General features: G+C 40.5%; 1 protein-coding gene across 4 annotated transcripts in view; it reads right to left on the bottom strand.

Annotated features, from left to right (window-relative positions):
- VTI1A (vesicle transport through interaction with t-SNAREs 1A) overlaps positions 1-22,804 on the bottom strand; it is a 348,886-nt gene that overhangs the window by 323,482 nt on the left and 2,600 nt on the right. For all 4 annotated transcript variants that reach the window (XM_047073444.1, XM_047073446.1, XM_047073445.1 and 1 more), the window contains exons 2-3: positions 14,289-14,347; positions 9,958-10,068 (exon numbers count right to left, since the gene is read on the bottom strand). In XM_047073444.1, the coding sequence (XP_046929400.1) occupies positions 9,958-10,068; positions 14,289-14,347 (170 nt within the window). The remainder of the gene's footprint in view (positions 1-9,957; positions 10,069-14,288; positions 14,348-22,804) is intronic.

Here is a 22,804-nt window from a genome sequence, read left to right as displayed (position 1 = left end):
TCGATAATAATTTGTTAAGTCATTTAAGAAGGATTATAAGGAGAGACAACTACATTAAAACCAATAAGCTTTATATTCTTTTTTTTGTTTTAAAGCAATTTAGCACTGTCTCCAGAAAATATATACTTCATCTGCTTAGAAAATTCAAACTACTGGAAACGTTGTATGTCATGACAAGCATTTACTCCTTCTGCCATAAAATGGCACTATAACTTTAATTCCAATGATTTGAAAAAATATATATATTAGTAAGTTTAGGTAGAAAAAAATATTCCAATAAAATTGCAAAGTCCAATCAGAGACCTGACACCAATTTAAAAAAATGACTCACACACACAGATAGGTATCTGTGTGCCAGTACCCACTTGAACTTTGCCAATGACTACAGTGGAGATGGAAGTTATTATTTGAAGGTCATAAAACTCTACAGAAGCTAAAGGCAATGGTCTAATGCCTAAAACAGTGATCAGGAAGAAAAAGGGACACTGGAAGAAAGTGTCAGAGCTTCCAAAGTGAAGAAAATCTATTAAGGCCAACTTCAAATTCAGTACGTAAGACCAATGATAAAATATTCAATACATACTACTGTTCCATTCAAGTATACATGGTGGGGAGAAGGGTCAAGAACATGAACCTTTTACAGCATCTTGGATTAGGAGACCAGAGTGACACACACACACACAGATCAGCCCCCAGAAGGCATCACTATGGCTGAAAATAGATGTTTGGTTTCTTCCCTATCCAGTGGGTCCATTTCCTGTGTCAGCCTCTGTATTATTGGAGGCTCTGTGAGTAGAAGATTTACCAAGGTCAATGCCTGGAATGAGAATCCTACAAACAAAGAAGGCCACTTTCCTGATGATTTTTTTTTTTTTTTAACAGTTTCACATAGCAGGGCCTTAGGAACAACTGTCTTAAGCAAATATCTGCAAACAAGGAAAATCATACATGTGCACATAAATTTGGTGTCACTTTCTCCCTTCAAGGCCATCGTCATAGCAAGATAACTAAAATAGTCTTTGGTTTCTGATTAAGAAATACTGAAGATGTAAAATGAGTTCAGTTTGAGACCAGATATGGAGGGCCTTACCAATATTAATATATCTTCTATGGAAGATTAGCTTAGAGAAAGAAATCTCAGTTATATCTAATTTTAGAGTTGTAAAATCTCCATAATGACAGATAACAGTATACTTCTCATATAATTGTGGATTAAATCAGTAATGCATTTAAAGTATTTAGCCCCAGTCTGCTTATTATTTTATTTCTCAAATCACATTCCAACACTGAGAAGACACTGAGAAAGTACAACAAAAATGATCTGATGAGTCACAATAAAAATGTAATTCCAAGCTCTTATTTTAATAAGAGCTATAATATTGTTGAAACCCTTTAACGTGATAATCTGCCTTCTGAGAAATAACCCTGTTGAAATAATCCAGCTCTAATATGTTCATCATGGCACAAGGAATTACAGAGGGAATATGTGGAAACATGTTACAATTCAATAAAGGAGGAACTAGTATCATTGACTGAAATATTATGCGCCCACTAAAATGATTCTGAATTTACAGAATTGAAAAATACCAATGTTAGAATCCTGTGTTGAAAAAAGGTGGAAAAAACGTGAGTTGAGAAACATCATTATTATGTAAAATAAAACAATAAATTATGCAAGGGAAAGGGGAAGGGAAGACTGGGAGAAAACAAATCAAAATGTAAAATGTGGATCTTTTGGGGTTATAGGGATACGGTGATTTTCTTTCTCCTTTTTACTCTTCTTTACTTTCATAATATCCTACAATGAGCAGGTATGATTTTTACAGAAAATCAAACAACAAATGCAATTTTTTAAAAATGGTAAGCATGTTTATTAAGTGCATGCAGTGGAGGAAAATTTCTTTTCTGGAACAGTTCTGCCCAATCTGGCTGTCTTATTTCCTTCTAGAATGCACTTATATTCCTGCAAGAAGGATAAGCTGATGCTGTAATTACAACACATTACCACTGACACTATCTAAATCTCTAAAACATGACTTCATGGTTTTCTACAGCTTCCGCAGAATAGAAGTAAAATGTCCCAGGGAGTCATAAGAACAGAAAAGATAAAATGTAAACAGAAGCATCAAGTTCGTGACCTTTCAACAAAAATCAAAATTTAAAAGAGTTCAGCTTTCTCATTTGCACTTCTTAGACTTAAAAAAAAAAAACAGAATACAGCTACTGGCTTCACTCATAAACTCAGATACTCAAGTTGTCCATTCACCTGTTAAAAGAGAGAGTGCAGGTAGTAGCAGTAAAAGCTTCAAGCTGTTCCACAACATCCTTTGAACCCTGACCTAAGGGACCAACTCCGATAGTCTGCAGGTAGTTGGGTTTCTAGGACCATTCAGCCTCACTGCTGAGACTGTCAATAGAAGTGCCATTCTCTGATGTAGACAGCTTTGCACTAGGAGCTGGTCTAACAATCACATCACATAGTCTGCCAAACAGGAAAAGGACAGCATTCGGGCACCAATGACCTGGGATAGAAGTGAACTTGAGACTGGGGCTAAAAAGCTCTACTTCTAACACTCATTACAATCAATTCCTCCACCCCAAATACTGCACGTGCGTGTCCGTCTTAAAGGAAGTTCAGCTTTGTTACAAGAAAAAAAGAAATATGCAACTATACAAATACACCACAAGATGGCGCCAGCACCACAGTACAATATCAGAGATACACAAGGCATTCAACACACCTTGTCCTCCTGTTAACTTTTGGAACCTTTTCCTGGTACATCGTGTATTTGCTCCCTCTTTTTCTACTTTCTGAGACTTAGTCAAACATTTACACAATGTTAGGATTTTTTGTTTGTACACGTTTAGGCGGGTTTTGCTTGATTTTATTTTCTTAAGAAACAATAATCTTAAACTCAAAAAATCCTCAACTACATATTCCCCTCCTTTTGATTGATTCGTTTTCCTGGAATAGCCTGACATGACACTTCTCTAGCGAACCTTACACCAATATTGAAGAAAGAAATTACAAGAACAATTTAAATATTTGAATTCTAATTAAAAAGATTGTTTTCAAATGAAGAGGATATTAAATCGATTTGAAATGAAATGTGAAGTTGGAGATGGGGGGAAATGCAAAGCAACATGGAGGAAACATGTGAAAGTGGGTTTTGCTTATTTGACTCACTCTGGCTTTAAATTTTTTTTTTTTTAATGTTTTATTTACTCTTGAGAGAGGCAGACACAGAGCATGAGCGAGGGAGGGCAGAGAGAGGGAGACACAGAATCCGAAGCAGGCTCCAGGCTCTGAGCTGTCAGCACAGAGCCCGACGCGGGGCTCGAACTCAGAAACTGCGAGATCGTGACCTGAGCCAAAGTCGGACGCTCAACCGACTGAGCCACCCAGGTGCCCCTGATTCTGGCTCTGGCTTTAAACCAGACATTAAGGCAAGTCATTTGGTCTTCCTGGTCCTCCATTTCTTCATCAAAAGATAAGATGACCTGATTTTTAACTCCTCTGGACCTAATATTCCTAACTTACACTGAAACTATGAGAAGCCAAAAGTGAACAAAGGAGGCTAGAAGAGGCCAAATGTCCAGGCTAACAGAGTCAGGCAAGTGAACAGAATCAGCAGGAATAGCAACAGTATAAAAGAGAACACAATGATAACTACTGCCTTCCTTTAACTGCCCACAATTACGCATACAGATTACAACAGGATTATTAAATCTTTTAAGTAGTTACTTATTCAGTTACAAATTAAAATCTATGATATGAGTCACTGTAAACAGCAGACTATTATTTTTATTTTTTATTCTCAGATGCACCTGGCTACCTGCTAGGGACTAATAAACATTAAAAGTACACTGAAGTTTTATGCCAGCCATGACAGAGCAATCAGTACAAGACTAATCCTCCCACTCTAAACAACTATAAAAATGGATGAAACATATGAAGTAACTGTTTTTAAAAACTGGACAACAGGCAGTGTAGAAACTGCTATCCTTTGGAGAAGAGAAACACTTGAAAAGAGTCCCACAGTTGCCATCACTCTCAGCCTGCAGGTACTTTCCAGACTACAGCACGTGGGAGTAGAGCCAAAATGGAGCACAGCATGTCACTGAGCTTAAGAGGCAGATACTGGAGTTTGGGACTGAGATGGAGAGAATTTAGCAGGGTAACAGAGAGGAGGGAGCTACACAGAGAAGGGGCTCCAGAAATCTAAACAGGGGCCTCCTTCTGTCTGTGGCTGAAAATGAACTTGCACACGCAGAGGACAAGATCCCACGAGGTCTTGCAGAGAACAGGTATTGGGGGGCTATGGGCGGAATTGAGAGTCTGGAGGTCACCCAAAGCAGGGAGACAGAATTCTGACCAAACATAAGGTAGAGCATTCACTGATGCTCCAGTCACTCAAGTAGAAGCCAAGAAAGGCCACACCTCAAAAGTAGGTCTACTCTAGACATGTCCTAAAAAACCTTGACAATAAGCCTTGAGAGGATCAATCTGACCTGTTAGTAAGTTACCTGCTTGCCCATATAAAGCTCATCATTCTCTGAGGGGTTCCTGGCTGGCATGAGACCACTGATCTTGGAGTTGTGAGTTCAAGTCCCATGCTGGGAACAGAGCTTACTCTAAATAAAAAGAAAAAAGAGGGGGCGCCTGGGTGGCGCAGTCGGTTGGGCGTCCGACTTCAGCCAGGTCACGATCTCGCGGTCCGTGAGTTCGAGCCCCGCGTCGGGCTCTGGGCTGATGGCTCAGAGCCTGGAGCCTGTTTCCGATTCTGTGTCTCCCTCTCTCTCTGCCCCTCCCCCGTTCATGCTCTGTCTCTCTCTCTGTCCCAAAAATAAATAAACGTTGAAGAAAAAAAAATTAAAAAAAAAAAAAAAAAGAAAAAAGAAAAGAAGAACAGATGAATGAATGAAAGAGAAAGAAAGAAAGAAAGAGGAAGAAAGAAAGAAAGAAAGAAAGAAAGAAAGAAAGAAAGAAAGAAAAAGAGAGAGAAATCTCTAAAGCATGCATTGTCAGCAGAAGTTATATCATGCCCATGGAGGCAAAAATTAGTTCTTGGGAGGACGAACAATTTACTACATTACAAAGACATGGGGCCCTTCAAAGGGCCATAGTACATGGACAAGTGTACAGATATATAGTATATCTGTAGTATCAAAATTTCATGGGGTAGGAGGAGGAAGGGGCAATTAGGAAAAAAAGTCTAAAAAGATTCCTTAGGGGGGCAATAATGAAAAAAAGGTTGAGATGCACTGCTCTAAAGGAAACCAACAAAACCTAGGCTTTTAACAATGTATGATCCACAATACCAAGCATATGATAATACAATTCCTAGACATGTGAAGAAGCAATGGAACAGAACAGAAAGCCTATAAGCTGACCTGGATTTTATTCATCAGGCAATGAGCACTCCATGGGATTTTGTGGAACAGTATGACGTATTCAGATCAGTGTGTTGGAAACATCATTCCAGACTGGTGCAGAGGGTGGTGTAGAGCTAGACAAGAACAGAAGGAGGAAAGGCTACTACAAACATCAAGATGGAGAAACATGAAAGCTTCCAGCAGTGGAGATGAGAGTAGGAGGTATTTAAGTGGCAGGATTGCTAGTTCTCAGTGATCAACTGGAAGCACAAAGTTGCTTGGAGAGGAAGAAATTAACGATAACTCTGAAGTGACTAGTGCTTGTCAAGTTTAAGTGTTTGTGTTTAAGGAACTCTGGGGTAAAGTAAGTAGTGAGAACTATGAATCTCGGGGAGCCTGAGTGGCTCAGTCAGTTAAGCATCCAACTTTGGCTCGGGTCATGATCTCATGGTCTGTGAGTTTGAGCCCCGTGTTGGGCTCTGTGCTGACAGCCCAGACCCCAAAGCCTGCTTCGGATTCTGTGTCTCCCTCGCTTTCCGCCCACCCCTGCTCGTGCTTTGTCTCTGTCTCTCTCAAATATAAATAAACATTAAAAAAATTAAAAGAAAAAAAGAACCATGAATCTAGAGCTATAGAGATCTGGTTAGAAATGCAGGTGGGTAGAGATGCCATCGTGGAAGCCATGGGAGTGGATGATGCTACACAGAGATAGACAGTGCAGTAAGTGGAGAAGAAGCCTGAAGGACCCAGTGTCCAAGGAACAGGCACAGGAAGAAGAGGAGGGGCCAAGGAAAGATAACAAGTAGATAATGAGGGTCGAAGAAAAAAGTATCGGGCTGTCCTCTGCCCTTCCTCATTGGTACAAATGACCCCCCAAAGTCTCAATATTACAAGGGGAAGAACAGATATGATTCATTTGCAGTTAGGAGCAGCTGTGCTCTTTTTTCTTGGGGTTCAATAGTTCTAGGTACATCACCATGAGAAGGTTGTCAAATACCTTTAAGAAGATACTCTTTGTTCCTTTAAAAATAAAAAGCATTAAATATACAAAGAAAGTAAGAATCAAAAGGGAATTACATAAATATCTTCCACACTCATTCAAATCCCTCCTGAGACGTGTGGTGAGGGAAAGTGAGAGAGCTGTAAAGCAGGAGTCAAAGGACCACTCACTTCTCAACGGCCCCCAAGGGCTTCTCTTCAATCCAGAGTAAACGCCAAGGTCTTTACCATGCCTACAGTGCCCTTGTAGGTCTTTCTTCTGCCTCTCCCTGTAAACAAATGTGCCTCTTCCTCTTTCAGTCAAACCTCAGAGAACACCCCAGCAAAGACAGCCACGACCACTTTGTAGCCACTTTCACCCCTTTACTCACTTCATTGTCATGGACAGTATGTATCACTACCTGGAATTGTGATATCTGCATATTTGTCTATTTGCTTCTTGTCTTCCCCACTAGTACTTACATCCCATGAGAGCAGAAACTTGATCTTACTCACAGCTTTTTCCAAGTACCTAGGACAGTGTCTATAGACAGCAGGGCTTGAGAAAGACGTGGTGAATGGAATCCAGAAACAATCTGAACCTCCTGGTTCTATCATGTGTAAATGGGGAGAGTCCTTCACATCTCCTCTCTCTACTCTTCATACAGTGAAATGTAGTACACATTAAAGCGCTTTATAAACCGTTAAGTCACTAAACAATGGAAGGGGGTGGAGGTGATGGTGAAGGATGCTCCCTAACACAGGAGAAGAAAGTTGTGTGAACAATTATACACATAAACACATGAATTTTTAACGATGGCCGGGAGAATAAATGTTTAGTTCATAGTTACTGGTTCTGTTTCACTTTATAATAGAAAATATGCCTGAGAAATACCTACCCAAGTATATAATATCCAAATACTTAAAGGACTCTACCCAGGATTATATTCTTCAAGAGACAAAAAACACTGAAGATTGAACTGGCTGACTTATAAGCAATGAAAGCAACTTAATTTCTGAAAAAAATTTTAAGAAGAAAAGATTACGACTAAATTCAGTGTTATGGGTTGAGTTGTGTCTACCTCCAGATGTGGAGGTCCTAATCCTCAGTACCTCAGAAAGTGACTGCATTTGGAGAAGAGTTAATTGAGTATAAATGAGATCATTAGGGTGGGCTCTAATCCAATGTGACTGGTTCCTTATAAGAAGAAATGAGAACACAGACACAAAGGGAAGACCGTGTGAAGACCCAGGGAGAAGACGGCTGTCTACAAGCCAAGGAGAGAGGCCTAGGGAGAAACCACACCGGCTGACACCTTGACCTTGGACTCTGAGCCTCCAGAACTGTGAGAAAGTACAGATCTGTTGTTTAAACCATCCAGTCTGTGGCACTGCTTATGGTAGCCCTCACAAACTAATATAGTTCGTTACTTTAGAAACCGAGAGAGAAATCTTTGTAAAGGAGTTTCATAAAGATGAGGTTAGTACACTAAAACAATCCTCATAAATGTTTTACTTTACATTCATCATTTATATTGAAACATTAACTTTAATTAGAGTTGTCTGAGTATAAATTCGAGTGGTCAAATTCTTAAATCAATTTAATTTTCTCACTATATCTCCTATTCTTGCTAAGATAGCCTACCTTTCCCGAAGCAGTCAGAGAAGGTTTTACCTAGCACAGAGCACAGGAGCTAGGCAGCCACACTTCTTTTCTCAGTTTAGGCCCATCATGGATTCTGATTTTTTTTTTTCTCTTTTTGTAATTAATAGAAACACAATTTAAAAGGCAATTGCATCAGAGCCACTGACATAGCCTATCTCAACTCCTCAGGAAAATATCTACTAAAATATAAAATAAACATGCATAACTGCGAATCACCCAATCTCCAGATTCTAGGTGGAATTTCGACTAGGTTTGGTACCACTGTAGTCTAGAAGGCACAGCCTTCATAAGTAAAACACCTAAGGCAGGAGAAGAGGTGGAAAGACCCTTATAAACTCTGGACTTTATGAATTTGAACCCCAGGGTCAGAAGTGAAGTTGATTCACCTGTCAAGACATGACTCCTCTGTCACTTACAGGTGAAGCTCAGATCTTTCTTCATCTGTATCTTTATTTTTCTTAAGCAGTAAACTACACATAAAATATGCCATCTTCATCATTTTTAGGTATACCGTTTAACAGTGTTAAATATATTCACATGTTGAGCAACCCATCTCTAGAACTTGTTATCTTGTAAAACTTAAACTCTATATCCATTAAATAACTGCCCATTTTCCCCACCCCCTCAGGTCCCAGAAACTGCCATTCTACTTTCTGTCTCTTAAATTTGAGTCCTCTAGATACCTCATATAAATGGAATCATATAGTATTTATCTTTTGTGCCTGGCTTGTTTCACTCAGCATAATGTCCTCAAGCATGTCATGTCATGTCATGTCACGTCACAGCATATGTCAGAACTTCCTCCATTTCTAAGGCTGAGTAATACCCCATTGTACACATGTACCATGTTTTGTTTATTCATTCACCTGTTGCTGGACACTGAGTTGCTTCCATCTTTTGGTGTTGTGAATAATGAGGCTAGAACGTGGATGTACAAATAGCTCTTTGAAACCCTGCTTTTAATTCCTTTGGATAGATGTCCAGAAGTGGAGTTGCTCAGCTATATCTTTTTATTCACTTATGACTTTCTAGTTACTAACAATTTCAACATTATACGTTTACACTTACATTCTTAAATTTGCTCTAAAGTGGGCAGAGTTGACAGTCGGATGTATAGGAAGAGAAAGCTAAATATTCTCATGGAGCAATTGGTGGAAAGGATCACTTGTACGAATTATCAGCTGAATTCCTTTTGTCCTTTTGATTGGAAAAGTGTAATGTATCCTTTTAAGACTCTAACAAAGTCTATGGTACCCATCCCAGGAAAAGAGTGCACAGCGAAATGGATATCCAAAAATACCTATATAATTTCAGGACATTCATGAGTCCCTGAAGTCCATCTGTGAACACGGCATCTTAAAGCCTGCAGACTATGAAAAGGCCCAAAATTCAGCTTCAAAATTCTAACAAATGCTAAGTAGCAATAAATACTGTCTAAACTCAGAGGACCACAAGTTTTGGATCTACTTGTGAGTCGTGAATCCAGCATCCCTCATATTCCGTCATTAGCTAGCTCTTTAAGCATAAAAAAAATTTTTTTTTAATGTTTACTTTTTTAAGAGACAGAGACAGAGACAGAGACAGAGACAGAGACAGAGTGCAAGCAGAGGAGGGGCAGAGAGAGAGGGAGACACAGAATCCGAATCAGGCTCCAGGCTCCGAGCTGTCAGCACAGAGCCCAACGCGGGGCTCGAATCCATGAACCATGAGATCATGACCTGAGCCAAAGTCGGACGCTTAACCGACTGAGCCACCCAGGCGCCCCAAGCATTTTTAGACCCCTAAGTTATCAACAGCGAAAGCTGTGCTTGTCTCCGGCACAAGCTCCTAGAGATGATGCGCATCATGCTAACTGAGGTGTGTGGAGGAAACAAAAAATACAGGTGAAAATTCAGTTAAAGATTAGTAAATATGACAGAGGGTAGAATCTGACTCACAAAATCTGTTTCAAGTTTGCCCATTTCTTGCTTGTAGCTTCGCATCCTGTTGCTGTACATTCCTCGACTTTGGGGTGGGATCTCTCGGACTTCCAGATCCATCTGTTCAAGCTGGAAGGGTGAGAAGAACACATGACTTATACCATAGGCTTGCACTTTATTTGGCCAGACATCTAGAGTTGAAATGATTTAGTCCCAATTCCTCATTTTCCATTGGAGGAGCCGGGCTGAGGGAGCTAGCTGCCCATGATCAAGTAACAATGGGAATGCTTCTGTGCTTAATTTTTGTTGAGGTCAACAAATAGTTACTGAGTTAGTGACACACAGAGTGACAAAGCACTCACTTTGCCAAGAATGTTTTTTAGAACATATGCATGAATCCAAATATCCTCAATAATAACAATTTTAATACCTTCGGTGTGTCCTATCATTCAATCCAACCCAACCTGGTTGGTCTTTTGACCCCAAACTACCAGGACTGTGGGAACCTAAAACAAACCATTATTTCTACCCTTTCTATAAAAGGCCAGCCCAGACTTAGTCATTTGGTGAAAATTCTTCTGGAAACTCTTTTCTGATTAGGGAAATCACATGCCAACCAATATGTGATCTCAGCCTCCAGCCGGACTCCTACTTTATAACCATGTTGATAATAGAGTTAAATGGATACAGTAATATGCTAAATTACACAAAGCTCACTGAAATTACAGCAGCATACTTTTCAATAATCTGTCACTAATAACACTTTGTAAACAACACGCGAGCATGTAAAGAGAGGTGATACAGAAACAGGGTGATGATTAAGAACACAGGCTTTTGATTCAGATGCCGGTGTCGACATCATAGGCTCCACTATTTACTAGTCATGCACCTTTGGACCGGTTTGTTAAGTTATCTAGGCCTTACTTTCTCATTTCTATAAATAGTATGTCTTCTGTAGGACAGCTGTGAAGATTATAAGGCGTAATTCTCATAATGTGCTTACAACAGTGTCTCTTGCTTGATAATCGCCAGATTAATGTGAAGAATCGTAGAGGTGATTACTGATGAAGAAGAAGAAATAGAGCAAGTACGACACAAGGTATCAGAGGTAGCTTCTTTATACTTGGCATTAAAAAACAAAAACCAACAACAGCAGCAAATTGGCTCCAGCCATGTCTAATAAACTCATATCCAAAAACGCTGCTATATATTTTACCTTTTCAAGTATTCTAGGGGCGCCTGGGTGGCTCAGTCGGTTAAGCGTCCGACTTCAGCTCAGGTCATGACCTCACGGTCCATGGGTTCGAGCCCCACGTCGGGATCTGTGCTGACAGCTCAGAGCCTGGAGCCTGCTTCGGATTCTGTGTCTCCCTCTCTCTCTGCCCCTCCCCTGCTTGCATTCTGTCTGTCTCTCTTTCAAAAATACATAAACATTAAAAAAATTTAAAAAAAAATAAAGTATTCTAATGAGTTATTTCCCTAACTACTATAAGCTTATCACTTATATACCCCTTACTCGTCCAGCATTAGGGACTGAATAATAGCAGCACTCAGATACCCAGAATACCATGTTTCAATTCACAGGCCTTAATTTTTATTTAAAAAAAAAAAAAAGAAAGAAAGAAAGAAAGAAAAGAGAGAGAGACATAGTTTTAATTAGGGTTGACTTAAGTGGTGACCACTTAAATTATTACCATATCTCTACATAAATGTGAAGCACCAATAAATTAAATAGTTACTCAGCAAGGCAATTATTTCACTTCTCTGAAATCATTATTAAGTCCTTAGTGCTTACAGGGTGAGCAGAATCATCCAAGTAACTGCCAAAGTACATGTAAGTGAACATCCGAGAGTTGACTTCACTTTTGTTTAAGGCATTTTATAAAGACACTGGAAATGAAATTAAAAGGAGGCAAGAAAGAAAAAAAGGAAACACACAGCAAGCACTTCAAATGACACCAGCAATAAGGCTAACGTGAGCTTGGCTTCATGTTGTCACAACATTCACGTGGCCAACATAAAGCGGGAGACATGGTAAACCCAAGACTAGCAGTGTCCAAGAGATTAACACAAACTGATTGTTCAGCAGAAACACAAGTAATCCTGATAAGCAAAATCAAAAACAAGTGTTTCTGCCAGGGCCCTCATCCAAAGGAGAGAGTGTAATACACTGAGAGTATCCTTAACAAGGTTGTCATCAGAGTTAAATAAATTCGCTGTCTGATCATTTTCAACAAAGAGAAAGACATATCTTAGACAGAATTCTTTGTGTTAGTTATAAGCTCCATGAGGTATAACCATGTTTTATACTTCTTGGTACAGTAAAATCTTGGCTCTTAGGAAACCAGCTTTCTAACATCATTAAGTAACTCGATGGCTCCAAAAGAAGGTCAACAAACCAAAACACAGTTTTTGATGCAAAAGAACTGCTCCTAAGAACTCAACACTATAAGCCGTCAACTCAGGATCCAAACAACTGACTACTTGTACAGTTCCATTCAGAATGCGCTTGCCAGCTGGAAGGCAGGACAGTCCTGACTCGCAGCTACGCTGTGCAGAAGGTCAGTCTTGTTACACGAAGGCCAGGAAGCATGAGAGAAAGAGTCGAATATAAAAAGAAAAGAAAGTACGGGGAAAAGCATTTGAGAAAAGGGGGCAACTTTCAAAACTGAGGCAGACATTCGAAGCTGGAGTTGGACGCAAAGCTGCCACTGTAGAGGCAGTGACAGCACAGCAGAGATGAGAAGTTGATCTTGCAGGGTCCGGAGAGCATCCGACACTCTGATGGCTAGAAAAGAGCCAGCGACAGAGAAGACAAAGTAGCGGCTGTGCAACTCGCTGCCTCCGCGCTCAAAGTCACGGAGCAAAGGTCTGCTGTGCAGTGGGGAATGACAGCCACCTATTTCTTCAGACCATCTAAAACAGTAGCCCCTTGTGTATGACCCTGTCAAGAAAAGTAACTCAGTTGAATAACTCTGGAAATGCTCCATGCTTTAGCTGGCCCCTATAGACCCTTCTTAGAGATCCATAATGCCTCTTAGCCTACTTACGGGTCCAAGAGGATTCTGCAGAAAAACAACAACTAAAAAAGATGCCACCCTCCAACTCTATTTAAGCCAGCTAGTTTCCCAAACTTATTTGAACTGGCAACAGCAGTCACCAGAAACACACTTGGGGAAACTGTTGTAAGGATATTAGCAAGCGGGTACCGAAAGAACACCAGGCAGTGCCCTTCAGTATGTAGGGAAGCAACACTCTCATTTAGGACCCCATTGTGGCCACAAGCAGAGTCGCGCTTGTAAAGCTTGGCTTTAAAAACCCAAACTGGGAAACAACACCTTTTCAAACTTTTTGTTCCTTGATGTGCAAATATATTTATATCAAAAAGTAGGAGATAAGCCAGAGCCCTGGGTATAGCCTGTTTAAAATACAAGCTCTTACCCCACCACTTGTGGCATAGGACCTCAAAGTTACATAATCTTTCGGGGCCTCAGTTTCCCCACCTACAGAACGGGAGCAATAATGGCACTGAGAATCACTCCTCGGTGGGTCTCTCACATTCCCACGTGTCTTGCTGGGCACGTCAGGAATACAAGGCCCTGACTGCTCCTTTCAAGCCATTTCTCAGGGTTGTATTTATAGGGAACAGCCCTGGGGGAGGAAATAATGGGCCCCTCCGGGACAAACAGCAGGCTTGCTCACAGGCTGCTACAAAGCAAGGCATTTCCCAGGCTCCAGGTTCCTTTCCCGGAAGGTATTCTGCTGTGGGCAGACGTTCTTCCAGGCAAACCCGCGTCACTCCTGTGGGAACTGGGGCTCAGGGAACTGAGGCAATTGTGCTGAGACTCGGGTGGCACCTTTTGCTGTATTAAGTTCTTTTGCCTCTGACCGAGGAATCTCATGTCTTCCACCAGCATCCATGACACTATCGCAAACTTAGCTGTCACAAAGCAACAGGGGAACATCTCAGGTCCTTAACACTTTTTGACAGACAGCCTTTGTCTCACAGCGCTTGTGTGAACATTAAATATGATAAAGCAAGTAATGTGTTTGACCCAGTGCCTGGTACCGAGTATGCCTTTAACAAGCATTAGCTATTTATACCTATTAGGAAACGTATTATGAAGGAAAATAAAGGGGAGTCACTTAATGCGTCACCTTCATTAAGAAGAATACAATCCCAAGAGACTATTAAATTCTCTTCAATGGAAAAACTGATGACTTCGGAATTATAAACTGCTAATCGGAAATGTGTCACGTTTCTACAGTGTACAAAGCAGACTAGAGGAAGGCATCGGCATAAACGGCTCTGGGTTGATGTGAAAACATATCACTGAGTCTGCACATACCAATTCTTTTGCTTCTTCGAGCTGTTTCTCCACGTGGCCAACCATCTGCTTCTTCTCATCTGAAACAAACAAGAATACCAAGGAATTGCTAAGGATACACATAAACTTTAAATTGTATTAACCCATGAGTTAAATGGGTGATGAGTTAAGGAGGGCACTTGTGGTGGTGAGCACTGGGTGCTGTATGTAAGTGATGAATCACAAAATTCTCTACATGAAACTAATATTACACTGTATGCTAATTAACTGGAATTTAAATAAAACTTGAAAAAAAGGTACATTAAAAAAACCAAACAATTCCTAAAACCGGGTGTGATCTTACAATCCTTTAAAAGATCATACTTGTAGGCAGCATGGGTGGCTCACATGGTTAAGCGTCCGACTTCAGCTCAGGTCACGATCTCACGGTTCGTGAGTTTGAGCCCCGCATCAGGCTCTGTGCTGACAGCTCAGAGCCTGGAGCCTGCTTTGGATTCTGCGTCTCCCTCCCTCTCTGCCCCTCCCCTGCTCGCACTCTGTGTTCTCTCAAAAATAAATACACATTAAAAAAAATTTAAAAGTTAGTACTTTCATTACGTATTGACTGTAATGGAAGAAATATTTGAAGTCAGAACTATTGATTCTTTTTTTTTTTAATTGTTTTTTAACATGTATTTATTTTCAAGAGACAGAGACAGAGTGCGAGTGGGGGAGGGGCAGAGAGAGAGGGAGACGCCAAATCTGAAGCAGGCTCCAGCCAGCCTCTGAGCTGTCAGCACAGAGCCCGACGTGGGGCTTGAATCCACCAACAGTGAGATCATGACCTGAAGTCGGACACTTAACCAACTGAGCCACCCAGGTGCCCCAAGAACTATTGATTCTAAACCCAAAGTCATTATTTACTTAGGGTTGTGGGATCCTAGAAAAGAGTTTTTTTTTTTTTCTGAGACTCAGTTTGTATTGTCTAAAATGGAAATTTTAGGACTGGATTCTTTTTAGCTCACAAGGCTGATGCAAGTAAACTTACTTTTAAATTATGAAGTGCTAAGTCTCTGGATGTAGTTTATTCAAACTTCACCACCATCAAGTTATAATTCAACTATACTTCCCTTTTCTGAGAGATATGTCCTAGCAGATATTTTCAGAAAACTTCTCCCTGCCCCTATTCCAAAACAATCAGTCCATTTATTCAGAGACGGAACCTAAGTTTTGTGCCAAGCGAATTTACTGAACAATTTACAGTTTCGTGTCTAACACCCTTCTTTTCTCAGGCAGTAACCTCACTCTTTTGAGGCTTTCCTCTTCACCAAGCAGGTCAATGGGAGATTCTATCTCCTTCTATGATCCTGCCCCTTTGATCACAGTGACCTAGCAAAGGATGGGCTTCTCACCCTAGTTGGACCAATCCCAGTAGCTCAATCCCTCTTGCCACACTCTTCTGGGGGGTGGAAGTGGAGTAGGGATATAACTCAAGCAGACCAATCAAAGTCCTACAGCAATAGCAAAATCTTTTCCTCTCTCTTGGTGGAGTTATGACAACATAAGTCTAGAAGCTGTTGGCATCCATTGTTTGAGCTACAAGAAGCAAGTTACATTGCAGTGGTTGAGAATGAAGTCTATATTTAGAAACAAAGCTGAGGGATAGGTAGTAGGTAGGTAGGGAGGTAGATTAGGTACGTAGATTTAGTTAATTAGTTTCTGGTTCCAGATAACTCTGACACAGGTTTTGCTTGACTTTATCATGATTTGTTTTCTTGAATTAACAGATTTCTTTTTTGTTTTTAATGTTTAATCTTTGAGAGAGAGAGAAAGCACGCACATGCACACGAGTGGACAAGGGGGCAGAAGGGGGCGGGTGGTGGAGAGAGGATCTGAAGCAGGCTCTGTGCTGACAGCAGACAGCCCAATGCAGGGCTTGAACTCATGATGAACCATGAGATCATGACCTGAGCCAAAACCAAGAGTCAGACGCTTAACTGATTGGGCCATCCAGCTGTCCCTTCTTTTTCTTTATTTAAAGTTAGGTTTTTGTGAACCTAATGACTATTGACTAATACAAGAAACTAGAGAAATCATGAAGCTTGAAATGGGTACATTTAGTGGCTGACTAGCCCTTCAGAAGGATCGTCAACGCTAAGTGGGGAATGTTCAGTAGAAGTTATCATTTTACTAGAATAATGAGGTTCTGCTAATCCCAACCCCTTCCCTTTGATCCCCCTAAACTACGGGGCTAGCTATCACGTACGTTTTGTATACACTCCAAACATTTCACCCTAAGAAAAATGCACATTTGAAATTAAAATTTTGTTTGATTTTGCTTCTTTGAAAAAGTTAAGCCTACATATGGCCAGGTTAAAATTTTAGTACATGACCCCAAATCTATTTCCTTCTGGCACATACGAATCTGCCCAATATCTCCATAAGTTATAATAGAACCACACTGTATTTTTGTGATAGAACAGAATATGAAATAAGACAAGCCCATCCTGGACCAAGAGTGAGATTATCAATTTATGGTTCAGAAGGAACATCTTGTTTTCTTTAAGGTGCTAAGTCCATGCATAAGTCCATGCTTATTAGTCCAGAACTAATAAGCAACAGTTTTTCTCACAAAACAAAACAAAACCAGAAGCCTTCCTTGTCCTGTATTTCCCTTTGCTAATGTCTCTCTCTTACACCCACAGTCACAATTGGCCTTCCTCATCTCCCATTTCCTATCATCTTGCTCTCATCCCCCACCATTCTACTGAAGTGACTCTTAAGTCTGATGACCTTTCCTTTGCTCAAACAAATGGGACACTCTCTGGTCCTATGTTTCCTTAATCTTGTGGCATCGGACCTCCTGCTCCTCCCATCCTGTCACTTTTTCATCTCCTGGCTTCCACAACACTCTGATTCTGTGATCCTCCTACAGGCTCACTTCTGTCTCCGTGTCCTCTGCCGGCATCCATTCCCTCCATTTATCCTTTAAGTGTTGGTGTTCCTTGGAGTTCAGTCTTTGCTTTTCTTCTCTTATGACTATTGCCTATGTCCCTGGACAATTTCATCCCACTACCATTTTTAAGCTGCCATATTACACATTTATGATCCCAAATCTTTATCTCTAATCCTGATATATTTCCAGGACCCAAGACCTTTAATCCCAATGGCTATGCCCACCTCCACTGTGACTACCTGGCAAACTGCTATTCAAAACTCACTTCAGAAATCACCACCTCTTCAAAGCCTTTCCTAACCCAACAAAAAAGTTAGTCACTCTCCCTTACAGAAACACCTAGAACTCTTGCCTGAGTCCAATAATTTATCTATCACACTTACCATCTCCTAGGTTGGGGGCTTTGGGAATACAGGATTCATGTCTTGATTATCTTTATAGTCCTAAAATCTAGCACTGAGACTGTCATATGATCAGTTCTTGAAAAATGATGATTAATTGAATAAATAATGCAGGATGGTGTAAACATTGACAAAAGAAGCGAGGCTACCAACCACCCTGGTTTCCCTGCCTTCATACTTGCTCCTCTCTACCATTTAATCTCCCCAAAACCTGGCTATGATTCCATCACTTGAGCCTAGCAGACAAGGTGTTCCACATTCCAGATCCAAGCAACCTGTCCAACTTTATTTCCAACTACTAGCTCTCTAGTATGTACTCTACATGCTAAGCAGACAATTGATTTTTACCCAAACACGTCTCTCTCTTATTTTTGTTCCCCTCTCCAAACCTTTGTTTAAGCTACCATTTAGGGCTCTGTGGCTGAATCTAAAAGAATTGAGTCTGGCTAATAACCTAAGCCAAACAAGGGAATTTATTAGAAAGACAGCTATTAGAATTAGAAGTGGGAAATCTTATTAGAACACACTGGAGTAGTGACTCATAGAGTCAACGGTAAACATGAGCCCCCAAGCTCGGAAAGGACAGTTCCCGGGGTGGCTCGAGTACCAAGGGAGCAGGAACTCACTGACAGTCTCTGCAAAGGGAGGGTCTCGAACAGCGAGGCCAACTCTCTTCTCTGCTCACGATTCGAATCCCAGCAAACATTCTAGGAATGCACTCACGTGGGTAATGTGTTCACCTCTTGATCTGGATAGGTGGCCTGTCAGTTCCACCAAGACTGGGTTGAGGTAGTTCCTCAATGGAAAATTGAGGTGCTGCTATCAGAAGATAGAATGGAGGATTCTGGGCACCCCAAAAACAACAGATACCCACTGCGCCCACTTTTTGCAACCTCTTTGAATATACCCTTTCCCCATTTTTTGTCTGCTAAATCCCACCTATCCTTCCAGGTGATTTCCTGGGACCGATGTTATCCCCTCTGAATTCCCAGACCTCTGTGCTCTGCTGTAGTGGCTCTGATGGTCATTAGAAACTGGTGTAGTTGTCTCTTCACCCTCATTTCCAGCTCCTTGGACGCAGAGACCACTCTTCACACGTCTTTGTCCTAATCCTGTATTTCTCACATCTTTAAGAAAAGAATGAAAAGGTGATGATTTAGGAGGAAAGCATGAATGAGGAAGAAAGGAAGATGAATCAGGTGACCTTGGAAATATCTACCAACATTAAGTTTTGGCAACCTTCTAGCACAATTCATACGTATTCCCAAGAAAGCTTCATGCTTTCCATGCCAAATGGCATCCCCTTTACAAATGGCATGTTCCTAAGATTCAGAACTTCATAACTAACAGCTATCATCAGTTTCACAGGGCTGTGTGTTGAACATTATCACAGCCAACCCTCAAAACAACCCTTTGGAGATACTGGCATTATCCCATTCTCAGGCAAGCAAACAAACTCAGAGTGATTGAAGAATTTCTCCAAAGTTAAACGGCTAGTAAGTTGCAGAGTTGGAACTCCAACAAGGTCTGCTGTCCAGAACTGAGTCTTCACCACTGATACCCTACATAAAATGCACTATACGAACAAATGTCATCACCTTTTTTGCATATAGGCTTGATGAATGCTGATATACACCTAAGTCTTTGCATAGCATGACCTTCCCTTGCCCACTCGATATTAGCACAAGTGCCTCATGCTTGTGTTCCACACAAACCTACATAGTGTGATTTTTTTTTTTTTGCCAGTAATAAAAGAAGGTCTTCGCGAGCCTTGCACACCCCCTATAAAGTAGTGCAAGTGTCAGAGAGAACTTGATTTCAGTTGCTGCTGTCTTTGTGCAATGCAGGTATTTTTAGAGAAAACAGCAGTGGAAATTACGTACTGGGAAATGCGGAGTGAAACTACTAACAGAGGAACTTTTTATATTAGAGAACTTAAAAATGGATATGTTACTAATGCTACACTATGTAGCATGGTGGAGAATGGTCACTAGTGAAACAAAGCCATTCTAGAATGATCCATGTAATAACAGATTAGAGTTGGAGACAGCAATACGAACTCGTGTTTAACTTACCATAGATGGTTACACATAACCATGTATGGTATGTATACATGTGATTCACTGTACACACATGCATTTCCTTGTCTTTCAGCTGAGGGACCAGAAGCAATAAAACCCCAGGAGCTATGGGCATACCTAGTGTCCAGATCTTGGTTGCTAACACCATTTCTCAATAAAAGGAAGTTGGATTCCTTGTAGAAATGGCTGATCTAGGACTGGTATGGGAAAAGCACAAGATGATGTTGGAGTACCCTGGAGAGTAAGACAGTGCTAAAAAGGAAAAACCAAAAACCAAACCTGCAATAATAGGGGTATATGAAGAGTACACAGAAGCCAGCTGAAGGGGCTTCCCATGGTCAAAGCTGGAACAATGTGAGCAACAAAATAAAGTAGTGTTGGAATACAAGAGAAGAAAAAAATAAAATCATGAATCTGTGGATATAAATGACGGAATAAGCAAATGGAGAAGAACAGACAAAATCTCCCCTGCAGAGAATCCCAAATGATTAACACAGATGCTAAGCCTTCAAGGAGGTGGAGTCTGATGCCCAACTCCTGAGGTGTGGGCTATGCATATGGTTTCCTTCCAAAGAATATGGAAAAGAGGAGAAAGAGTAACTTTACAGTGGAGAAACCTGACAAACACTACCTCAGCCAGGTGATCAAAGTTAGCATCAGTAGTGATAAATTAAGTTACAGTATATATTCTTGATGGAATGTGATGAAAATCATGCTTTATTTCTGTACTCTTCTTCCTCCAAACCTGTAACTCCAGTCTGATCAGGAGAAAGGCATCAGGCTAATCCCAACTGAGGATCATTCTAGAAAATGTCCTGCCAGGACTCCTCCAAACTGAAGTCTAGAGAAAAGCCTGAGAAAATTGTCACAGCTAAGAACATAAGAAGCCATGATTAATAAATGTCTTGTAGTATCCTCGATTGGATCCTATAATAGTAAAAGGACATCAGGTAAAACAAACAAATAAACAAAGCAAAAGGGAATCTGAACAAAGTACTGCATGGACTTCATTTAATTGTAATGTATCAATATGGGTTCACTGGCTGCAACAACAAATGTATCATATTAACATAAGATGTTAATAAAGAAAACTGAGCAGGAGATACGTAGGGTTCTTTATATTATCTTTGTGATTTTTTTCTATAAATCTAAATGCGTTCTAAAATTAAAAGTTATTTTAAAAAAATCAATAAAGCCTTTACTCAAGTTAACTGAATTGTTGAAGGGCGAGAGGTCCCTCTGGGATTAGAGTGCGGGTATGGGATTAGAGTATAGCTATTTCAATTTACTGTGCACCCGGGTTCCTGAACTAGAACTGGAACCATCTCTTCAACTCTAACTCTCTAGAACAACAGAAATGTAATGCATGCAAATCGCACATGAAATTTTATATTTTCTAGTATCCACATCTTAAAAAGTAAAGAGAAACAAGTAAAATTAGTTGTAATACATGTATATATTTAGTTTTAGTAATAGTTAGCCCAATATATTCAAAATATTATCATTTCACTCTGCAGCCACATTTCAAGTGTCCAGTAGCTACATGTGGACATTGCAGCTCCAGAGCCACATGTATTTTAAGCAAACCACAGTATTCATAAATAAAAGCAGACTTTTCTGAATTCTCCCTCCTACAAACACTACAACTTACAGAGGCAAGAGAGACTCATGGAACATTTATGGCTTCTTCCATTCACAGCTATGCCTAGATGGTTTCCAAAAGCCTCCAAGGAGTGGCATAACTCATGAGCAAGACTTGAGAATTTTCTTCCAGAAAGGATACCTGTCTTGTCCCATCACTTTCCCTTCTTTCCCCTGCCTCCCTTCTAGATATCACGAGTTCGAAGCCCAATTTCCATTTCACATCCAAAAGACCGTGATCATTCACATCCTTTCAAATGTAGGCATTCTTCGAGAGAGATTCACCTAACTCTAGTCTAGGCAGAAAAGGAAGCAAGAATTGAGGTCCAAGTTTCCTTTAAGAGTTTAATTAATACCACAAAGTCTGAGAAGCTGGGTCCTGTCTAACCCTGCCAGCTGTTCTTCAGCAGTGTTAATAACATCGCTAATAGCTCATTTATCACGCACTTTTTCTGGTGAAAACAAAATGTGCTACTGTGTTCCAGACTTTCTTTCATTTGATTTTTACAACACTGTAAGTAAGGCTGAAGCAATTACCTCCTCTCGCCAATTTAAAGATGGAGGAAGCAGGCTTAAAGGGACCAAGCAATTTGCTCAAGATAGAACATCTCGCAAGTAGCAGAACAGGTGCCATGTGTGAATCTCACAAAGTGGTAGGATTCACAAAAGATCACTTATCTCTCTGCAAATGGTGAAGTAAGCATATCATTGCAAAAGAACATTTTATTTAAGATTCTTGAGGAAGCCTCCCTGATGTAATGGCAACTTTGTACCTGTAAAGCATCCTCCCACTTAGGATTCATCACCAGAAGAAAAGGAACTTCCCAATTAGTATTAGGTATGTTTCTACCCATCCATTTTCCTGACTTTACCACCGAACACTAATCATTAAAATTAAATTCCAAATACAGTGCCATAAGAATATTACCAAGAGGGACTGATCTGTTTCATTAGTCCAAGTACCAAAATTATTTAAATTCAAACACTTCAGTCTAGGAACAGTCTCTTTATTGTTTAAAACATACCACAGAGTAATCAAATTTCTTTTATAAAATAAGGTTTTAAAGTACTCCATCTTTTCTATTCTCCCTGGAAGTAACACTTTAATACATTGTGTATGCACAGCACAGGTTGAAGTTCATAGCAATCAATTCTATTCACTCTACTTCCATTTAAATAAGTTAATAAGTTGGGGAAATAAACTGCTTTGGCTGTAAAGTGTGTTCCAATTGTAAACTTTTTTTTTTTAATTTTTTTTTCAACGTTTATTTATTTTTGGGACAGAGAGAGACAGAGCATGAACGGGGGAGGGGCAGAGAGAGAGGCAGACACAGAATCGGAAACAGGCTCCAGGCTCCGAGCCATCAGCCCAGAGCCTGACGCGGGGCTCGAACTCACGGACCGTGAGATCGTGACCTGGCTGAAGTCGGACGCTTAACCGACTGCGCCACCCAGGCGCCCCAATTGTAAACTTTTTAA

Source organism: Lynx rufus, unplaced genomic scaffold (genome assembly GCF_022079265.1).
Source record: "Lynx rufus isolate CCGP_SWC_20201006 ecotype Redwood Valley unplaced genomic scaffold, mLynRuf1.p SCAF_11, whole genome shotgun sequence".
NCBI classification, from domain to species: Eukaryota; Metazoa; Chordata; class Mammalia; order Carnivora; family Felidae; genus Lynx; species Lynx rufus.
The sequence above is the reverse complement of the archived record's forward strand: the minus strand, read 5'-3'. Positions and strand labels throughout refer to the sequence as shown.